Source organism: Odontomachus brunneus, unplaced genomic scaffold (assembly GCF_010583005.1).
Source record: "Odontomachus brunneus isolate Ranch 3 - 2012 unplaced genomic scaffold, Obru_v1 Obru_scaffold_015, whole genome shotgun sequence".
NCBI classification, from domain to species: Eukaryota; Metazoa; Arthropoda; class Insecta; order Hymenoptera; family Formicidae; genus Odontomachus; species Odontomachus brunneus.
This window is the reverse complement of record NW_022639465.1, coordinates 421,391-441,494: the sequence shown is the minus strand read 5'-3', so window position 1 is coordinate 441,494 and position 20,104 is coordinate 421,391. Positions and strand designations below refer to the sequence as shown.

The 20,104-nt window shown below is 35.5% G+C and overlaps 1 protein-coding gene across 2 annotated transcripts in view; it reads right to left on the bottom strand.

Annotated features, from left to right (window-relative positions):
• The window catches only part of LOC116841345 (echinoderm microtubule-associated protein-like CG42247), a 36,350-nt gene that overhangs the window by 12,746 nt on the left and 3,500 nt on the right, over positions 1-20,104 (bottom strand). The window contains exons 3-8 of one of the 2 annotated variants that reach the window (XM_032809152.1): positions 17,377-17,689; positions 15,352-15,784; positions 14,646-14,823; positions 3,019-3,270; positions 2,678-2,794; positions 240-462 (exon numbers count right to left, since the gene is read on the bottom strand). In XM_032809152.1, coding sequence (XP_032665043.1) covers positions 240-462; positions 2,678-2,794; positions 3,019-3,270; positions 14,646-14,823; positions 15,352-15,784; positions 17,377-17,542 — 1,369 coding nt within the window. In that variant the 5' untranslated portion in view covers positions 17,543-17,689. Of the gene's footprint in view, positions 1-239; positions 463-2,677; positions 2,795-3,018; positions 3,271-4,288; positions 4,902-14,645; positions 14,824-15,351; positions 15,785-17,376; positions 17,690-20,104 lie in introns of those variants that run through there. The other variant, XM_032809153.1, reaches the window with a different exon arrangement.

The following is a 20,104-nucleotide window of genomic DNA, read 5'->3' as shown; positions in this document are numbered from 1 at the left end:
TATATATATATATATATATATATATATATATATATATATATATAATTATTATTATTATTATTAACCTAAACACAAATAAAACTAATAATCTTACCTATAGTTTTAATTAAATTGACAAGAAAAAATTGCAGAAAAATATAAACTTATGAAATACTTGAAACAAGTAACATTTACTTGAATGCAATATATATTATTTGTGAACAGCAATAATATCAAATGTGGTCGTTGATAGTATATACCGTTCACTCGAACAACTTCGGAATCGGCGGCGTACAAGGCGCGAGGTCTGCTCTTGCTGCGTGCTCTTCTTTGACGACCGACCTCTTCGACGACAGTGGATGGACCACGCGACCGTGATCTTCGCGCTGGAGACGTAATGGCACCGGCCAGGACCGACCCAGTGCCGAGGTAAAATGTGTCTACGTCGGCGAATTCGTTTCTCAGCTGTGAGAAGCTCCTCACCTGATAGCAAATTGTGAAAAGTGTCTTTCATACTTGATCAATACAAGCAAGGTGCCATTATAGCACTGAGCTCGTCTGCTTCACAGGACTGTAAAATATTCGATCAACCGCGAGAAAAAGAAAAGAAAATGGTATTCCGAGAGCTGGTGCCAATTTGACTCCGTCTTCTTCCCCCTCCTCTCTAACGTCAAACGATTTACCCGTTCATGCAATCGTCTATCTGTGTGTTACGTGAGTTACCGGCTTACGTCAAACAGAATGCAAAAGCACAGATGCTTGTGATGTAACACAGAGAGTAAGAGGGGTCGATGATGTGCCTCGCTAAAGAAAATTGGCGAGACATTTGAAATTCATATACGATCGTGACCTGGAAAAGATGGATCTCTGACCTTTTTATACACGTGGGGCCACGTCCGTCCCACTTACCCACACTCATTCGTTCTTAAGAGAGATGTATAATCATGTAATTTATTACATTGTCAAAAATATCAGTACAACGCGTCACGCTCTACGTCACTTCCTTCAATTCCAATCGTAACGTACAGATTTAATTAGTGTATCGTGGTGTACTCACATAGAATAAAAGAACATTCTTGTTTGGAAAATATCCTTTTTTTTATGTTTTAGTCTTCACAAATGAAATTACGTAACGTTAAATGAAGATAAGTTACTTAAGAATATATTTTATATCATTCAATGCGAAGAGAAACCTGTGTTCTTATTATTCAAAAATAATTTTCACTAATAAAAAGCATAAAAAATACTGAATTGAGAATATGATGTTTTTAAATATATGTTATACTTAAAGTTCCTCTATCCACTTAAAAGTAATATACTCAAATTATCAAGCAATGTTTGATATATAAAATAATCATTGTTCCAAGCAATGATATATAATTGTGTTACAAAAATTTTAAAGCCTTGAATTTCAATAATATTATAATTTTATTTGAATATTATAATAGTTTTATAAGAAGTACAATATGCCCAGCAAACACAATATTACATGTAACGTACATGTTAGTTAAAATTTTCTACTCAACAATGTAACTGTTATATAATACACGTGTTATATAATACACGTATTATATAACAGTTACATTATTAAATAGAAAATTTTAACTAACATGTATATTATATGTAATATTGTGTTTGCTGGGTAATTATTTTGATGATAATGATATCTTCTTTCGACATTTAAAAACATCATATTCCAATATTTTGTACTTTCCACTAATTAACATTATGTTTTAATAATAAGAAAAAGTTTTTCTTTGTTGAGAGAGTCATATAAAATATATTCTTGCAAATAATTTATCTTTATTTAATGCTATGTAATCTTATTTAACGATTAACATATCAAAAATAAAGATATGTTCCAAGCAAGAATGTTCTTTTTTCTGTGTATAGAATAAATGTCTCTTGTCATATCAGCGATCTCATTAGCGCGATCTCTATACGCGAAACGCGAACACAACAAACACCTCTCGACTTATGGGACGTACAGGCAATAAGTTTATTTCGCGGAGTCTCGAGGGCCGACCCCGTTACCGTCACGCTTCTCTCGTCCTCGCTACCCCGTTGCGGCATACATATTTATAGACCAACGTCGGTCGAGTCGATTTTGCGAGTATGATGCCGATACTTTGGATTTACATATGTTCCCTTCTTTTTCTCTTTCTTTTAACAGACCTTTACAAATCACGCATTCACCCCTGAATACATAAACACAAAAGCACGCCGAAAACAAATTATATTACGTTGTGTAAATTCGGCATATTGTAATCCAATTGCGTGGATGAACTGTTTTAATAAATAATATCTTTAAGAAATACATACAACGTGAAACTTATGAAGTAACTATCACCCCCGGATATACAAATATAAAAGTACGTCGAAAACAAATTATATTACGTTTGTGTAAATCAAAATTCATATTATAATCCAATTGCGTGGATGAACTGTTTTAACCTTTAGACTGCCAGGAAAGCCACTTTTGTGGCTTTGCATAAATCTCAAAATTCTACGCCACATGTATATTACTTATATAGAAAAATTTTTGAGAAAAAGAAACTACTTTTTTAATAAAAAAATGCCGGCAGCCTAAAGGTTAATAAATAATAGTTTTAATAAATACATCTTCCTTTTAAATTTAACTCGTCCAACGTGAAACTTATGAAATAACTATCATGTATAATGCGTTTAAATAACTGACCTCTTGCCCTGAAACGGTGAACATCCTCTTAGCTCCGTTCATCTTCAGCACTTGCCCAAGGTCCTCGAGGACTTCCTCGAAGGGTTGTGACGTGCGAAGATTTAACAGAACCCGGCACTGATAAGTTAAATTTGTCGAATTTGTAACAAGCATCCTTTATAATTCCCAAAAAATTATCGTATTAACGATTGTAAAAATCTTAAAAGCAGCATTTCATCATTCAAAATTTGGGGGTGAAAATTCTGATACAAAATGTCGTTGACATAGTTCTACTCAAAATGCCGTATATCACACGTCCCAAATGCACAAGGATTCTATATTTAGCGGACGACCTCTCGTACCTGCACGGTGTGGTCGTGGTTGTTGACAATGCGGATGACACGGCCCGATGAGGGTTTTCCACCCCCGCCTGGGGGCGGTGCCTCGTCACTGATGGAAGCCTTCCTACTGAGACTCGCTACTGCTGGTGGTCTACTTTGCCATCCGCCAGCAGCCCCACTTCCGGTCCTTACGGCGCCGCTCCTGCTACCCCCGCCGCCCCCGGGAGCAGGATTTGTGTACCAGGTATTGTTCTTCTTCCCATAGCTGGCCGGCTATTACAAAAATTAGTCGTCATTTATCATATTCTTCTAATTTTAACTGTTTATTATGTTATCAATTTGTGTATTTTTCATGTTTTAATTAATAATTTCTTATTAATTTTTCTATTAATATTTATTAATAGAAATCTGTTAATAGAATATCTATTAGTTTAAATTATCAGTTTATTTATTAATTAGAATATCTACTAATTTTTAATAATTTATTATTAATATTATTATTATTATTATAATAATTATTTAATTATTAATTTTAATATTAAATTTATTTCAATTATATATTCTAGATTCATACCAATTATGTATTTTAGATTCTTTATTTATTTATTGACACAGAAAAAACTTTTCGTATAGATACTCTGAGAAAAAATATTTAAAAAAATATTTATTCTGTGGCTACTAATAACATATTTACTTAAATCTAGGTTTTTTTTATTTAAATGGAATAAACAATTGCTTTCATGAAAAACCGAGGTTTTAAAAGAAAATCTTATTTGAAAAATATTGTCCTCAAAATGCAAAAATATGTATATTAGTATAAGTAAATATGTTATTAGTACGCATCGAATAAATATTTCTTATTTCTTAGATACTTTTTATCTCAGTATAGGACAAAGTAATAGTAATAGTAGGTAAAAGTATAGAATATATGTTAAATAAAAAAAAAAAATTGCGAAGATACTTCTCCCCAACTTCTCCCTAATATTTTTCCCCTTTTTCCTAAATCAACGCAATTTTTTATTTTTCGTAGATCTACGTATACTAAGAAAAAAATGTTTGGTATTTGTTACTATAATTATACACAGAGAAATAATCATAGTAAATTATGGTTGAGAAAATCGTTTTTTAATTAAATTCTACTATAATGTTAATGATAATAAATTTATATACATATTACTACCATCATTTTACTATAAAAAATATGGTTGGGATAAAAAATAACTATAATTTTAATTAAATCAACTATTTGTTTCTGTCAATATAAATCCACGCGTATAAATGCTTCAAGAACCTGCATCATTTCGGCCGGCAGCGATATCACTTCGAAGGAGTCGCTCATCAACACAACAAAGCTATCCCAGTAGTCTAAATTCTGATCCCAGGACTCGGCTTCTGAATCACTAAGAGAGTCCGTATTTTCCCGCCTGGCGCCAAAATCCGGCTCCAGGTCCGACTGAGAGGACGAACTTGCCGACTCAATTGTGAAGCCCGACCGTGTCACTCTTGCGAATCCGCCGATTTCGCTTCGCGCACAGTCAACTGTCGATCGCGCGGTTTCACATGGTCTCGAAAACTTCCACTGTTTCACTTGCGTCTCGTTTCGCCTGGTGAATCGCGATTGAGAGTCTTCAATTTTCGATCGCTTCAATCCTCTTTCGATTTTTGACGCTTCAATCCTCAGACTTCAATCACAGCTCTTGTCCTTAATTCTTCTCAATCTCGGTGAACTCGGTGAATGCGATAAAATATTTTAAAATAAAATACGTCCTGAACTGCGTCAGATCGCGATTATCCTCGCGCGATTATCCTCGCGCGAGTTTCGAATCACGCGACGCGGACTGGGTACGAGAAAAAGTCGCGGGAGAGAATTCGGTCGCTCTCTCGAGTTGGTGTAACCGCGACTATGTTCAATGGACGACTAGCGGGGTTACTTGAGGCGTAGGTGGGGTGAAGTTGTATTGAGGAACCAATGCTGCAACATCCCCTACCACACCTCTCTACCTCACGAAGGGCCACCGCCGCTCAAGGACAGCTTCCCCCTGATCCGCCATCCTCTTTAACCCCCTTAACCACCACCATCCCTTCTCCGGCTGGCAATACTAATTCAGAATGCTAATTTGAGGAATAGGGAGAATCACGGCATTACCTTTCCTTCTAGCCTAATGGTTCTTAATAGATATGTTTAGTAAACCCTGTTTTATCCCCGTCAGACGCGTGTGAATCGTGCAATTGTTGTTCGATCGCGCGATCCGTAGAATGTAAGCTCTCGAAAACATACTTCGCGGGCTTTCTACAGCGTGAGGCTTACTTATAAGCGTATTTAAAAGAAAATTGATCGAGAGTGAAAAAGATGTAGGTGTACATTGAGAGCAGAAATGGTTAAGGTTACTAAAATTACAGATAATTATTTCCGACTCTAACTTATTATATCTTTTTGTTGATCTAACAAAAATGTAGTAGCAACATGCATACAAGATTATTATCACTAACATTATAATAACACGTAGTACACGCTATTGTAACTATAAAAACTATAGTAACTATAAAAATGGCTCTCTTGATTATAAATCTTTCACTATGCGATTATAGTTACATATATATAGTTATAAATATTGTTTTCTCACGAAGAATCGATACTTATCGATCTACGTGATTCAGCAGATTCGGCTTTATCGAAAACGGGCTATCATTTTGATCATTAGTCCAAGGACTGCGAGTTTCGCCGTATTTTTTTTAGCCTATTTATCCCAATAAAAACGATAGAAAAGACGAGCGTAAAAGCATCCGCGGAAATTACGGACGCCCACGCCTCCTTGATAAATCTGAAACGGGATATCTGCTGGGAAGAAGGGAAACCAGTGTTAAAGCACTTAGATTGATTGGCTTACGTCGGCCAATATTTAAAGCAGGTCTCAAAGAGAGGAAAAAAGGCTAACAGAGGCGGCTAATAGCCCAATGAATTGTGTTATGGTTTCAAGACACGCACACATGGTACCTCATTGACAAAATGTTAACCACTCGTATAAAATAATTGCTGTATCATATTTTGAATAAGGATAATTTTGGATAATTTTTCGTAAGAGTAAATTTGAAGTCAGACGCAAGTCAAACACAGATCTAAACAGAATTTCAATTAAATTTAGTTATCTAAATCTCTCTTTTGCATCTGATTTCATTTTTGTTTAGTTGAAATTTCGTCTAAAAAGCTGTCGCAGAAGGGTGTAATACGTATTTATATTTATATCGACAAGTCGTGGAGATTGTATGTCGACAAGTCGTGGAGATTGTATATCGACAAGTCGTGGAGATTCGATACAAGGTCGTAGCTCGGCATGATAATAGTGGTAGGAATGGAAAGAGAAGGGGAATTCTCACAAGGCGAAGGTCGGACCACCCCTTATTCTCTCGGACTAAACTAACCGGTGAGTCGTCCGACGTCAATGTGATACTTTAACCCCTCTCTCAGGTCGTTAGTATTTCGTTGCTACGAATTTCATTATTGTATTCGTCTCGGAACTTTTTATACACACTGTAGTGATATAAATAAATAAGTATTTACTCATAATTCATAAATGTGTTTTCATCACTTTAAATAATAAAAAGGATGTCTGTGGGGTTATAAAATATATTGGATTATTAATAATTGAATTAGTGCAGAAGCTTCTTTTTTCCAAATGACACTTTAAATTTAAATAAGAATTCAGTTTCCATAGAGCGTTCTATCTACAAAACTATTGATATCTTTTTGAAGAATTCTCTGTCATTTTTCTTCTTTTAATAAAATAAAGCGAATGAAAGACAACAATAAAGTAAAGTAATAACAGGCAAGTAGATTGATGTATAAGATATGATTAGCTTTAAAACTTTTCTGAGTCAATTAACGACAGGTTATTTACACATCGAGCGATTTTAACCGTAAACAGGTAAGATTCCCTCATAAAACTTACATCGCTTACGTCGCTTTCCTGTCTCGCGAACAGATGGCGCTTGAGTTGTGGCGAGTTACCGCTTATCAATAACTTCTTTTAAACGAGCAGCAACCGCGTTCCAATTTATAGAACGAAAGTTCATTAATTAAAGGGAAAAAACAAGAACCTTTTTTGCTCATATTCGTGAGTAAATATTAAATCTGTATATCAGCTATATATATACACATAATCTTTCTATACACATGTATGAATTTATAAAATTCACACGTGGTTGAGATTTGACTCGCCGTTATTGATTCCAGCACACCGATTAATTGTTTGTCTTCAAAAAATTTCGTCGCAGAAAAGTAAGATCTTTTGCGTATAAATTGAAACTTCCGTAATCGTTCTGTTTTTTAATTATATTATGTATTATATGAGATTGTATCGGCTTTTTCTTAAAAGATAAGATTTCGCGTTATATTTATTTTCGTCACGACTAAAATATTTCTGCGCTCATAACATGCACATGCATGTGCACAATGCACGCAACAGTCGCGTGTTATGTCGCCTGGATTAATTATAATTCCGAAAAAAAGAGTCGAAAAAAAATCTCGCGCTCCAGCGAGATAAGCAACGGGCTATAAATCTCGTCGATAAACCACGGCAATGCCTAGCCCCTCTGACGCAGAAAAGTTCTTCATAAATTCCTTCGTGAATATTAGACGAGAGTTCAATTAGGTGCGCTAGATTTTTCGAAGATTCCAAATGGAATGTTTGAGAGTTGACGACTTCTCAATGGCGGAGCGTTGACAACTTTAAACGCGTTCCTTGGAAATCTGTCGTGCGAGCAGTGCGTGTCGACTGGCAGTTCGTTCTAATTTATATCATTACATCGACACGAGTAATAAGGGTGTCGTTGCAAAGTAATTAGAAACCCCCGCGACCTAATATAACTTAACATAAGCCTGGCTCAATCGCCGATCAAGTCTCGCGATAAGATTGTCCGTATAACTGTTCCAGTTCATCTTAATTGTCAATCTCCGCCGTTATGTTTCTCGATTGCGCTTAATTGATGATAATGACATCGCAAAGTATCGGCGACCTGTACAAATAGACCAAGCACCTGTATTTTCTTTTTCTTTTATCGTGGCAAGAAAAATCACAGAACAGTGGTTCTAAACTTAATTGTTCACTTTAATCTGACATATTCTAATATCAAAAGAGAAAGAAGGAAATTGCAGAAAAAAGTTCGAACTCTAGTCGAAATTTTAGTCCTACTTTCTCTCGACCTGAATTTTCTAACATCTATATATTCTGAAGGATCAGTGTGTATACATGAAAAAATTGAAATTCTATTTAATGTCTCTGGCAGGAAATACACACTGCAAATCCAAGTGTGTGGTTCTTAAACGCATAAGTGTGTAATTTGAAGCTCTTTTTACACGATTAAAACGTGTAAATTATCATTTAATCGTTTAAACGTGTTAAATGACGTGACTTAGAACGATAAGAATTGTTTAAAAAGAGGTTCGGTCAAAGTAACACACTTGAATTACGGTGTAGTTATATAGTTGCAGATTTACCTACACAGAGTATCCGGTAACTTATGAAGAAGCTTTGGTAAACAGCTACATTAGGTCAAACTGAACAAAAAATTCGTCTACCATCTTTCAAATAACCACGTAAATGTTTAGTTATTAATTAAAAAAGATTGGTGCATTATCACGTAAAACTGTACACCAAACTTCTTTAATTAATAACTAAACATGTACGTGGTCGTTTGCAAAATGGTAGAGGACTTTTTTGTCCAGTTTGGCCTAAATATACAGTTCAGTTTTGTTCAGTTTAGCCCCAATATACAGGTATACAGGTAGCCGTCACAGCTCATCTATGGCGCGTAATCATTCACGAATCTTCTTCAATTAATAACTTAGAATCTTGCGTGGTTGTTCGCAAAATGGTAAGGAAATTTTTATTCAATTCGACCTAATCTACCTGTCGCACCGCTTCTCTATGAATTACCAGACACCTTGTATAACTGAGATTATTCTGTTTTCGCCCGTCCGTCAAACTCGTCTGACATAATTAGTTCGTTCGCATGTCTTACATACGCCTTTAATTAACTTCAATGTCCAATATTTACAGGCACATCAAGGTATCACGCCTCTGAGGCCTATCAGCCGTCTTATCATCCTGCATTATGGCCCGCTAAGTCATACGTGACACGAGGGAGAACGAGTGAGTCAGTTACAGTTGTACTTAGTGTGGCGGGGAACACTTTACGCGATACTACGTGCCTCTCTTTCCTCTGTTCGTCTCTCCTTCGCTCGCTTTTGACTTAATGTGAGGTATCCTTGCGATATGAAAATGAACAACGAGCGCGTACTTATAAGTTGCGTGACAGCGACCATGTCTCGTGATTCAAAATGTGCCATGGCGATTACGGGAAAACAATTGACGTTGGTCAAGGGAACGAGGAAGCAGCAACTCCGCGAAGGCAAAAAGAGGGTGAGGTATCCGTGATACTTATTATTATTTGGTAATACATATTAACGCGTTCATGCGTATCTATAAGAGATCTAGGTTAGTCGTTACAACTTTCTTTCCTTGATTTTACTTCATCTACACTGAGAGGAAAATACTTAAAAAAATAATAAATATTTGAAAATACTTAAAAAAATAATAATTATTATACTAATAATATATTTACTTAAATCTGAATTCATTTATTTAAATGGAATAGACAATTGCTCTTATAAAAAGCTAAGATTTTTTTAAAGCTTTAAAAAAATATATATCTTCTTGTTTCCAAAATATTTTATATTAATATAAGTAAATGTGTTATTTTTTTTTAGTACTCACTAAATAAATATTATTTGATTTCTTAGATATTCAGTATACCACATATTGATCGGGTAAATCCGATAGGTGTGAATGCGTTAATAAACCGTCTCATATAATAAAAATACTCTGGACTCTCTGTGTGTGTTATAATATTTATTGCTCGCCGAATTTTTTCATCACTCAATCGTTGATATGAAGTGCAAACACTACTATAAATTGAAGAGACATCAACGCATGGTTTGTCGTTGGTTCCGAGCACGAATTTCAATCGAAAACGTCTTATGGAAAAGACCGTAAACAAGTCAATAGAGAATGCGAGACAGAAAGGGAAGTTTTGGCGCATGCATAACGTAGGTAAAGAAACTTCGACTTGATTTAGATCGATAAATACTGCACTTGATTTTGAATTTATTATAAAATTCATTATATTTAAATTTATTTATTATAAAGATTTTATATATTACATGTACTTTTTCAAAATAGCAAAAGAAAGAGGAAACAATTTGTTTATATTACACGGTTCTTTTTCGTGAATTAAGATGAATGAAAATTGGAACGTGTTCGTCTCTGCATGCATAAAAATGGAAATTTTGGAATTCATAAATCGATAATGTGGGAATTTTCAAGTGATAAAAAAATGTAAATAATAAACGAAGAAGAATTATAAATAATAAACGAATTAGATCTGTTAATTTTTTTCAAGAGACACATTTGTTGTCCCTTGTAGCTGAAAGGGTTAAGAGTGAAGTCAGCGAGACGCGCGGTTGAGAAGGTAGGCCGAATGGAGAAACTCGCTGTTTATTGATCCCAAGGGGCTGACCAGCGGTCAATGAGATACGGTCTTTCCCTCTTGCTCGCCACCCTCCTGCAACGGCCTCCTTAACGGAAGTAGGAATCGCCGCCGTGCCTTCTACTTCGTGATTCATGCGTTTCCCAGGTGTTCTGAGTGAACGAAGAAAGCGCTGGTCGATGGTGAAGTCAGCGAGGGGTAAATTCGAGGGGTAAATTCACCGGCGGACCAGATTTTTCCAGGATCGATCCCCTTTTTTACGGGAAAGACCATTTTTCACTGAGCACTGGTCAGTTCATTAAGAAAATCGATAAACGGTGAGTTTCTTCGCTAAGCTTATTCTCAGCCTTGGAATCTTATGAATAGACTCACAGGTTCTGTACATTTTCAAATATTTCCGAGTCTTACGGCAACTATACAAACTATACAAACTGTGCGCTTGATATTGGCTCTGTTTCTTCCATGGTATAAGAAATGTAATTGATGGCTCATAATGTGAAATCCTAAATGACGTCATTTAGAAATACAATAGGTTTACTCTTCCATAGGTGGGCGAGCTTTGCGAGCGGCTCGAGCTTCTCGTTGCACTTCGCGTTCCACGGATTGCAACTCCCGTTCGTACGACGCAATAGTGAGTCGTTTGACTGTAATTGGGTCACCAATAACACGACAAGCACGACACGCGAGAGAAAAGTAATATCGCGTCGCAAAGAAGGTGAACGAACATATAATAAAAATCTAATTAATGGCACGAAAATTCTTATCGCAATGTGAAGTGTAAGGACACGTATCACGTCAGCGTGTCAGAGTTGATGATAATGAAAGTGCATAAGAAAGGGATGAAACACGCTATCTTGTGGGAAGCACTAATTAAAGACGTGATTTAATGACGCAATCAACGTTGAAATTATGTATTTTTACAATGTTTCTTGTAAAAAAATAGACTATACTGAAATTGTGGTATAAATTATTATAGAAATGTTATAAATTATTGTGAATAAATTATTACAAAAGTATTATAGAAATTATTATAGAAATTATTATATTAATAATAATAGAAATAATAAATTTGGCGTTCTACCTAATGTAAAAAATCATCCAAGAAATTATAATTACTTTACTAGTAAATTATTTTAAAGTAAAGCCAAACGTACGTGTGTAACATTTTCAAACAAATATCTAGTATCTTCGATTATAATTTTTCTGGTCCAAGATTGCAAAATTTTGTTGTAACTTTTACTACACAATATTACAATATTTTCATATAGCAATTATTTGCTGCATTATCATTTCTATGATATGAGACATTAATGATTTCTGAGTTCACAAGCAACAATGTAAAAAATTGTCTGCAAATTGAGCAGATCGACTTAAAGGTTTATTTAATCTTAAGCAATTAAATTTTAGCAGATGATAGAAATGAATCTAAAACGAAAAAAGAGAGAGAGAGAGAGAGAGAGAGAGAGAGAGAGAGAGAGAGAGAGAGAGAGAGAAAGGGGAAGGCGGAGAGTCGAAGTCGAGAACGGAAAGTCTTAGCGAAGGGAGGCGAAAAGCAAAGTGAAAGAAAGAATAAGCGCGATGTCTCCGCGCAAACTCACCCCCACCAAAAGCAAGCAACCCTTTAACGTCCCCTTCACGCCTTCCCCACTCTCGCTGTTTCTCTCCTTCGCACTTGGTTTCTGTCGTTTCAATGAATAAATTATTTCCCCTCCACTTATCCCCCTTTCTCTCCATCGGAAATTCTCAAGCGCACGAAACCATGAAGCCACGTGCTTTTGGTAAACAATGGCAAGATCGTGATTGTGTGCAGTCAATAGGAATATTAGGATTCTTCATTTACATTGCCACTTATGTTTACTTATGTTTACTTCTTTCTTTAAAGAGAAATTTTAGCATTTTAGAATTTTAAGATAAATCATTATCTACGTCTATTCATTAATTATTTTGTTCAAGAAAGGTGAGAGTTCTATCGAAAATATCTGCTATGATATATTCGAAAAATAGAAGTAGGTGCACACCAGACATCCTTAACATCCTTAACATTATAATTGAGACAATTTTTAATGTTACACATATTTGCATAAGGTTGAAAATCGTGGGAAACCGTGGAAAATAAATGTCAAATAAGATCTATATGATGCCTAATGTACGGCTTGTCGCAATTTACAGTTAGACATTTTTCATGTAATAAATATATAATTCTCAATAATGTAATATAATGCAATAAATAATGTAATAAATATATAATTTATTTTTCATATAATAAATATATATAAAAGATAATATTTACTGAGAGAAAGATATGCGTTGTGTCCCTAAATAACTATTGATTTCGGTAGTATTTTGGGTGGACGAATTATACAGTATACCTATACTTCGAAAGCATTCAGGCTTTCCTGGCTAATGCGATAAGATTGGTCGCACCTTCAATGCAGAAATCAGAGTGAGCATGAAACGGAAGGGCGTGGGCCATAATACGAAATGACGTAAATGGAATCGTTCCATCATGCATTGGCCCAGTAACCCTAACGAACAATCTGGATGATGATGCGTTCTGAACAATCTTTTAGTAATAAGGGAAAAATCTATAGCGAAAGATTCCCGTAATATCATTGCAAAATCAAGTGTATTGTTTTTAAACGCATATAATTTAGCTGAAGCTCTTTTACACGTTTCTTGCGATTTTAAATCATGTCATTTAATACACGTTTAAGACGTTAAATTATAATGTAATACATCTCAATACCTGTTAAATGACGTGATTAAAAACAGTAAGAAACATGCAAAAAGAGATTCAACCAAAATAACACACTTGGATTTGCTGTGATGAGAACAGTTTCGGACGTCATTACGGACATACCAAAAGAGATGGCTTGCCAACCTAATTACTGTCTCGTATAAAGATTCAAGAGGACAAATATGAGTTATGTGAATTTTTTGGGAAAAAATGTAACAGCACGGTTTATCATGTTACTGCTAAATGTCCACAGGAATTTTATAGATTTTTTTACGTGAAAGGCTTTAAAGGGGTTGCGATATGGTGATTTATAAGAAAGCTGCGTATAATAATGCCGACAACGATGACGATGTGGTGTATCTGGCCCAGATCAGTTCTTAAAGCAGGCCGCACGCAACGCGCGATTGTATTTGCTCCACCCCCCTTCCGCCCCTCTCCTTAACACCTCGACGATCTACATAAGAATCTTAACCTGGTCACTCTTGACCCATATGTGATGGAATGCCAATTATCCGAAATATATAATAAGGAGAAAGACATTTTCGACAAATGAATTTCTACAAGCGCGACAATCGTACGGATATTAATTCTAACACCTGAAAATCTCACGAATTTATGAATTGTTGAATCTAAAATTAGAATTGTGCCAGAATACACATGTGGATGTTCACATTTGAGAAATTAAACATATTAAATATGTATACAAGACATTCTGGACAACAAAGTTAATAAGTTTGTTTATATATTGTTTGCAGTACACACGCATACTTGTTACTTTTCACGAAATTAAAACGGCGATATTAATCTGCTACTTATATCTGTTATAAAAAAATTATATTTTGTGAAATTGTATTTTTGTTACTAAAGTAATATATATAAGTATAAAATTATACTTGTTACCTGGGTAGATCACAGAAAAAGGAAACGTGAATATGTTCGTTCGCGATGGGGTCGGTTGCCCCTTAAAGAAGACCAGTGTTTACACAGTCAGTCAAGTTCATGAATATCGAGATTGCTAGCACGCCCTCGCGTGATTAACACTTTCGCTATCTCTTTAATTCTTAATCCAGCAGTACTCGCATCTTTCTTTCTTGCTCTTTTTTTTCAAGAACAATTCATTAAAAATCATATACAACAGATCTTATTTGAACTTTTTAATATATTTTCTACGTCCTTCTAGCCTCGAAGCCTCGAATGAAGATTTAAAATATCATTAGATATTTTATAATATGAGAGATACTTTGTCTTCTTTTAAATTTCAACACTTTTATCGATTCTAAATGAATTGAAAATCCCATTATAGGTATATTGGAAGTGATTCATTTTAAATTTATCATTGTCGATAATACTGACGCAGGTCACTTACCTTGAATGTTTTGTAGCTAGACACTACGTAGGAGGCGCCGTCCTCAAGTTCGTCGAGACTGATTTTCCGGTCGCCATCCATCGAGAAGATATGACGCGCGCCCCTTGGTAAATCCAGCCGCAGGGACAGCCGGTCCAAGAGAGCCTCCAGCGAGCCAATATCGCGGCCAGGCTTGAATCTAAAAAGTTATTATGATACGTATCATTATATTACATACACTAAGTGTACTAACGAATGACTGACACAAATAAATAAACAAGTGCTTCCAGAATTACAAAATTACAAGCGTTATGCGATTTTTTGATATGCTAGAAGTAAAACCTTAGCGAAATTTAGAATTTTGAAGTAATAATAATGGTCATAATAGTTTTTAGTGTCAATAAATTCGATGTAACTTTTCGATTGTGCGTTGCTAATTTCTATCGCACACGATAGAAGAAATTCTCGTGAACGCGTCTCTACCGAAAACGAACGATTTTGGGCACTCTGTGAAAAGGACATGGTGGTGACAGCAATGTAGAGTTAATATATAATATATACGTTACAATTCTCTACAAAGTTCGTACAGTTATCACCTGTGTGGTTGCTGTCGCCATCGTCTTTCTCAGAGTGTGGTAATTCGATGTTTTCAAGTTCTCACGGAAACGCACACAAGATAATCGCGAGTCAACAGTGGTTTTCTTGGAAAAAGCCGCGGTCCTCTTACCTGAATTCCACGCCGGGGAAGTAGGGGTCGCCATTTTTGTAGAAAGTGACTCTTCTCGCCCGCCAGTAGCCGAGGTTGTTGTATCTCGCGCCGGTAGGCTCGTGCTGCCGGCTCTTGGGCCTCGGCTGCTCCGACTGCTCCGGAGGCGGCATGCGGGGACTGGAGGGTCTACTTTGCCTCCAGTAGCCGGCCATGCCGCCTCCACCCCCACCTTCACCCGCCAACATACCCCCGATCTCCTCCCGCGCCGCAGTCGTCACACCCTCCACCGCGATTCCACCCTCCTCGTCGTCTTCCTCCTCTTCCTCCTCTTCCTCGGCGTCTTCCTCTTCGTCCTCGTCCTCGTCGTCCACCCCCGGCATCGGCGGCGCCGCCGTCGGGGGCGTCGGCGTTGCGGCGCCGCCCTCCTGCTCCTCTTTTTTCATCGCGGTACCTTCGAGTGAAAAGGAAGGAGGGAGTCAAGAGGGTCGTGAGAGGGCTGTTTGATAAGCGACTTCTCCGGAGTGACGTGTGCCCCGAAAATTACGAATTACAATGGAAATGTGAATTAAGGTGAAGTGTAACAACGGTAACTGACTTTATATCAATTTGCGTTGCACATATGGGAAGAACACAATTTTGCACTAAAAACTCGACTCATTATCATCATAAATTATAAAGCCTGATGTGCTCTTTGCTTCCTGTTTCTTGTTCTCTATCTTTTTTTAGTTTAAGGTTTAAGTCAGAAAGAGATAGAAGGAACAGAATGCAAACAGCATATTGTAGATCAAGCTTAAGAGAGCTTTTCCAGGATGCTGTGCAATTATTATGTCAAACTCATTTCTTTCATGGAATTTCTTAAGAGACAAAATCAAAATCGATATTTAAATCGACTGCACTTGCAATATAGTTTCAACAATAACAGTTTATTTAATAAGATAGAAAATGAAAGAACATATTACGTATGAAGTATATACAAGGTGTCTCAGATTTGTTTCGTGAGAACGTAGAATGAGGCGAACATAAAAATCCTATACCGTTTTGCGATATTCGCAATAAATCTCTACATATTAATTAAAAGAGATTAGTGAATGATCACGCGCGATATTGTGGATGAGCTGTGGCAGATGCTGTCGTGTGCTTGTACATTGCTTCAAACTGCATAAAAGAGTCCCTTATCATCTTATAAATACCACGTAGATTTGTACTTATTAACAAAAGGAAATTGTCACAACAATTGTGCACAAATCTTCTTCAATTAATACCTGAAAATCTATCGTCACTTGTAAAATGGTACAAGACTTTTTTGTTCAATTTGACTTAATGTATATAAGTACACAACAGCCCATATAGCACAAATCTCTAAAAGAGATTCTTATAGAGTTCCCAAGTGCTCCAGAACACTTTTAGAATTCTTTAAGAAGTCTTTTAGAAATTTGTGTTATGTGGGAGTAGACAGTGCCACTGCAACTTATCTACCCACATCGCGCATGATCATTTACCAATCTGTAATTAATATCTTGAGACTTGTTGTGAATTCCAAACTTGAGACTTGTTGTGATTGAATTTTCTCTTTTCACTCGATTCTTTATTCTTTACTTTTTTGTTTATTCTACATGAATAAAAGGATTTAGATTTAAGTAGATATACACTGAGAAAAATATACTTGAAAATTTATTGATGGAATATAAAGTTTATTCACGAAAATAAACTTTATTTCACCGAAGTAGATTTTATATCCCACAAATAAATTTTCTTTTGCAGCCAGAAAAATAATAATTGCTCTATTCGATCGGTTAATCAAGAGGATCGTTCGGAATTGCAAAACGATGTAGGAACGATTTTTCATGTTCATCTTGATCCGTTCTACGTTCTCACGAGTGTTGTGAAAAATCTGAGACACCCTGTATATATTGGAAATTATATATATCCGTAAACTATGAAAAAGATATATTTTTTCCATTATGTCAACTGGAAACTTTGTTCAGTTGACAATGCAAATAGAATCTCGATAGTTATCCTATCACGGGATGACGGACTTCTCACCTGCGTTCTCCAGTGTCGTCGCGTCCACGGCGGCTGCACTACCCCCGTTGCCGCCGGTCCCGTTGCCGCCACCCCCGTTGCCGTTAGTTATCGTCGCTGCCGCCTCCTCGTACTGCCCCAGTCCGGAGCCGGCACGCGAGCCCAACTGATTTTCAGTCGCGATCATCCGCGCGAGGCCGCCGCCACTTCCAGCGCGTTCCCACTTGGTTCGCGTTTTTACGTTTATGGGAAAGAATTCAGATGGATTTGCGGAGAGGGGAGCCTGGAAGTTATCGGATTGATAACTTCTACGAAGCTCAGAAAAATCCTATTCCTGAAATGTCATGACAAATCAATAAGAACTACACGGTTACATGTTAAAGAATCGAGGTGATCTTTAAATTCATTTTCTCCCTTCACTCGATCTTTATTCTTTACTTTTTTTTTTGTTTATTCTATATGAATAAAAGGATTTAGATTTAAGTAGATATATACTGAAAAAAAATACTTGAAAATTTATTGGTGGGATATAAAGTTTATTCACGAAACTAAACTTTATTTCACCGAAGTAGATTTTATATCCCACAAATGAATTTTCGTTTGCTGCCAGAAAAATAATAATTGCTCTGTTCGGTCGATTAAGAGGATCGTTTGGAAGTACAATTTAGAATGAAATCTGTTCGTATATTCAAAGATTCTGCTATTTAATTATATTACAATAACTTCAGAAATATAAATGGGTGGACAATTGTCTGAAGTTCTTTCATTTACTGCAGAAATTGAGGAAGATTGTAGAAACCTCGAATTAAATAAAAATTGAAAGCAAATAAAAAGAGAGAGAGAGATAGAGAGAGAGAGTATCTTTACATATATGCTTTGCACAATATTACGAAACCCTATCTTTTGTTTTTATTTTACAGTCGTGTTATCATCACGCTACGTGAATCACTATGGAAATTAAAGAATGTTTCGCTCCGTATTCCCGGCGTGTTGTACTTAAATTACCTGGGAAATTAGACTGATTGCATTGTTTCTATGTGTGCTCCTGTCTGTGTGTATGTGTGTGTGTGTGTGTACGAACGGAGCGTTATGTTATTTGACATCTCAAGGTTCTTTACACCCGCAATGGCATAGTTTCGTCACTTTCAATCGAATGTTACTGTAAATATTTATGTTACTTTAACGTTAAATTATTAAAACAGTCAGCACATATTACTGATGCTTTACGAAAAAAACTGAGAATTAATTGAATGGCTATATTGAGAAAAAAATACTAAAGAAAAAAAAATTTTATTCAATGAATGCCAATAATATATTTACTTATACTAATATAAAATATTTTTCAAATAAAGAAATATACGTTTTTTATTCTTAATTTTTTGTAAGCCATTGTTTATTCTATTTAAATATACATATAAAAGAATTTAGATTTAAATAAAAATATGCACTGAGAAAAGAAATTCGTCGAAATTTATTAGTGAGATATAAAGCTTCTTTGTAGAAACAAACTTTATTTCATAGAAGTAAACTTTATGTTCTACAAATAAATTTTCAAGTATTTTTTTATTTCTCAGTATACTCACTGAAAAAATATTTTTTTACTTTGTTAAATATTTCTTTCTCTCAGTGTACAAAGTTAAAAGAATTACTGCAAGTTGACCATACGTGTCGCATGATTGTTAAGGATTCCCGATCGATCATACGACGCAAGGTAATTAAGCTGTAGTAACGCTTCTCTTCGACCGGCCGGCCGGCCGAGTACACTTTTATCTTACAAGCGCAACCGCCACTGCAGGTCCATCGATCAATCAGCTTGTGAGCTATTGTAGATGCATGAGATTTTGTCAAACTTCGTGATTTTGCACTTTCATGACTATGTATAATTGGAACGTATTATGTTTGTTTATTAATTCACAAAAGAAAAGGACGTTCTTGTTTGGAAAATGTTTTTTTTATTTTTGTGTTATCATGTTAATCTTTAAGTGAGATTAAATGAAACGTTATGTAATAATAAACGTATGAAAATAAGCCACTTGCAAGAATATATTTTACACCATTTTCAACGAAGAAAAATTTATGTTCTTATTATTTCAAAATAATTTTCATTAATGTGGAAAGTGAAAAACAACATCGACACTAACAGTAACAATATCACCTCAATTTATCCCCTTAGCATAACTAAACTATTTTAAAAGAATCCAATTTAATTCAATTAAAATCTATCACTACATTATTATTGTATTAAAATTTGTTAGAGTTCTTATTATGCGGTGTAAAACGGAAGAAGAGCGGGATATTACATGATTAGAGTATTGATATTTTCGCGCAATCACGCTTATCTCTTACAAGTCGTCGAATCCCATTCGAGTGCTTGTCTAATTTCACCCCCGGCCATCCACCGTTGTTCTTCGCATGCACGTCATGCGTGACACATCACCTCTCTTGAATGTAAAACAGCGCTAACTGCTTTTTACGATGATTTATGCGCTCGTTTCTCATCTTACGTTATTTAGAAACTAACCCTCCGCTTGACTAACCAACACGATCCATCAAAGCAGTAAATGATTCATCGAACAACACCGATACAAAACAGTAACAATATCACATCAGTTCTTCCCCTTGGCTCAATAAAGTTACTTCGAAAGATTTTAATTTATATTTTAATTTTATATTTAAATTTAAAAAAGTATATATATATATATATATATATATATATATATATATATATATATATATATTTTATATATAT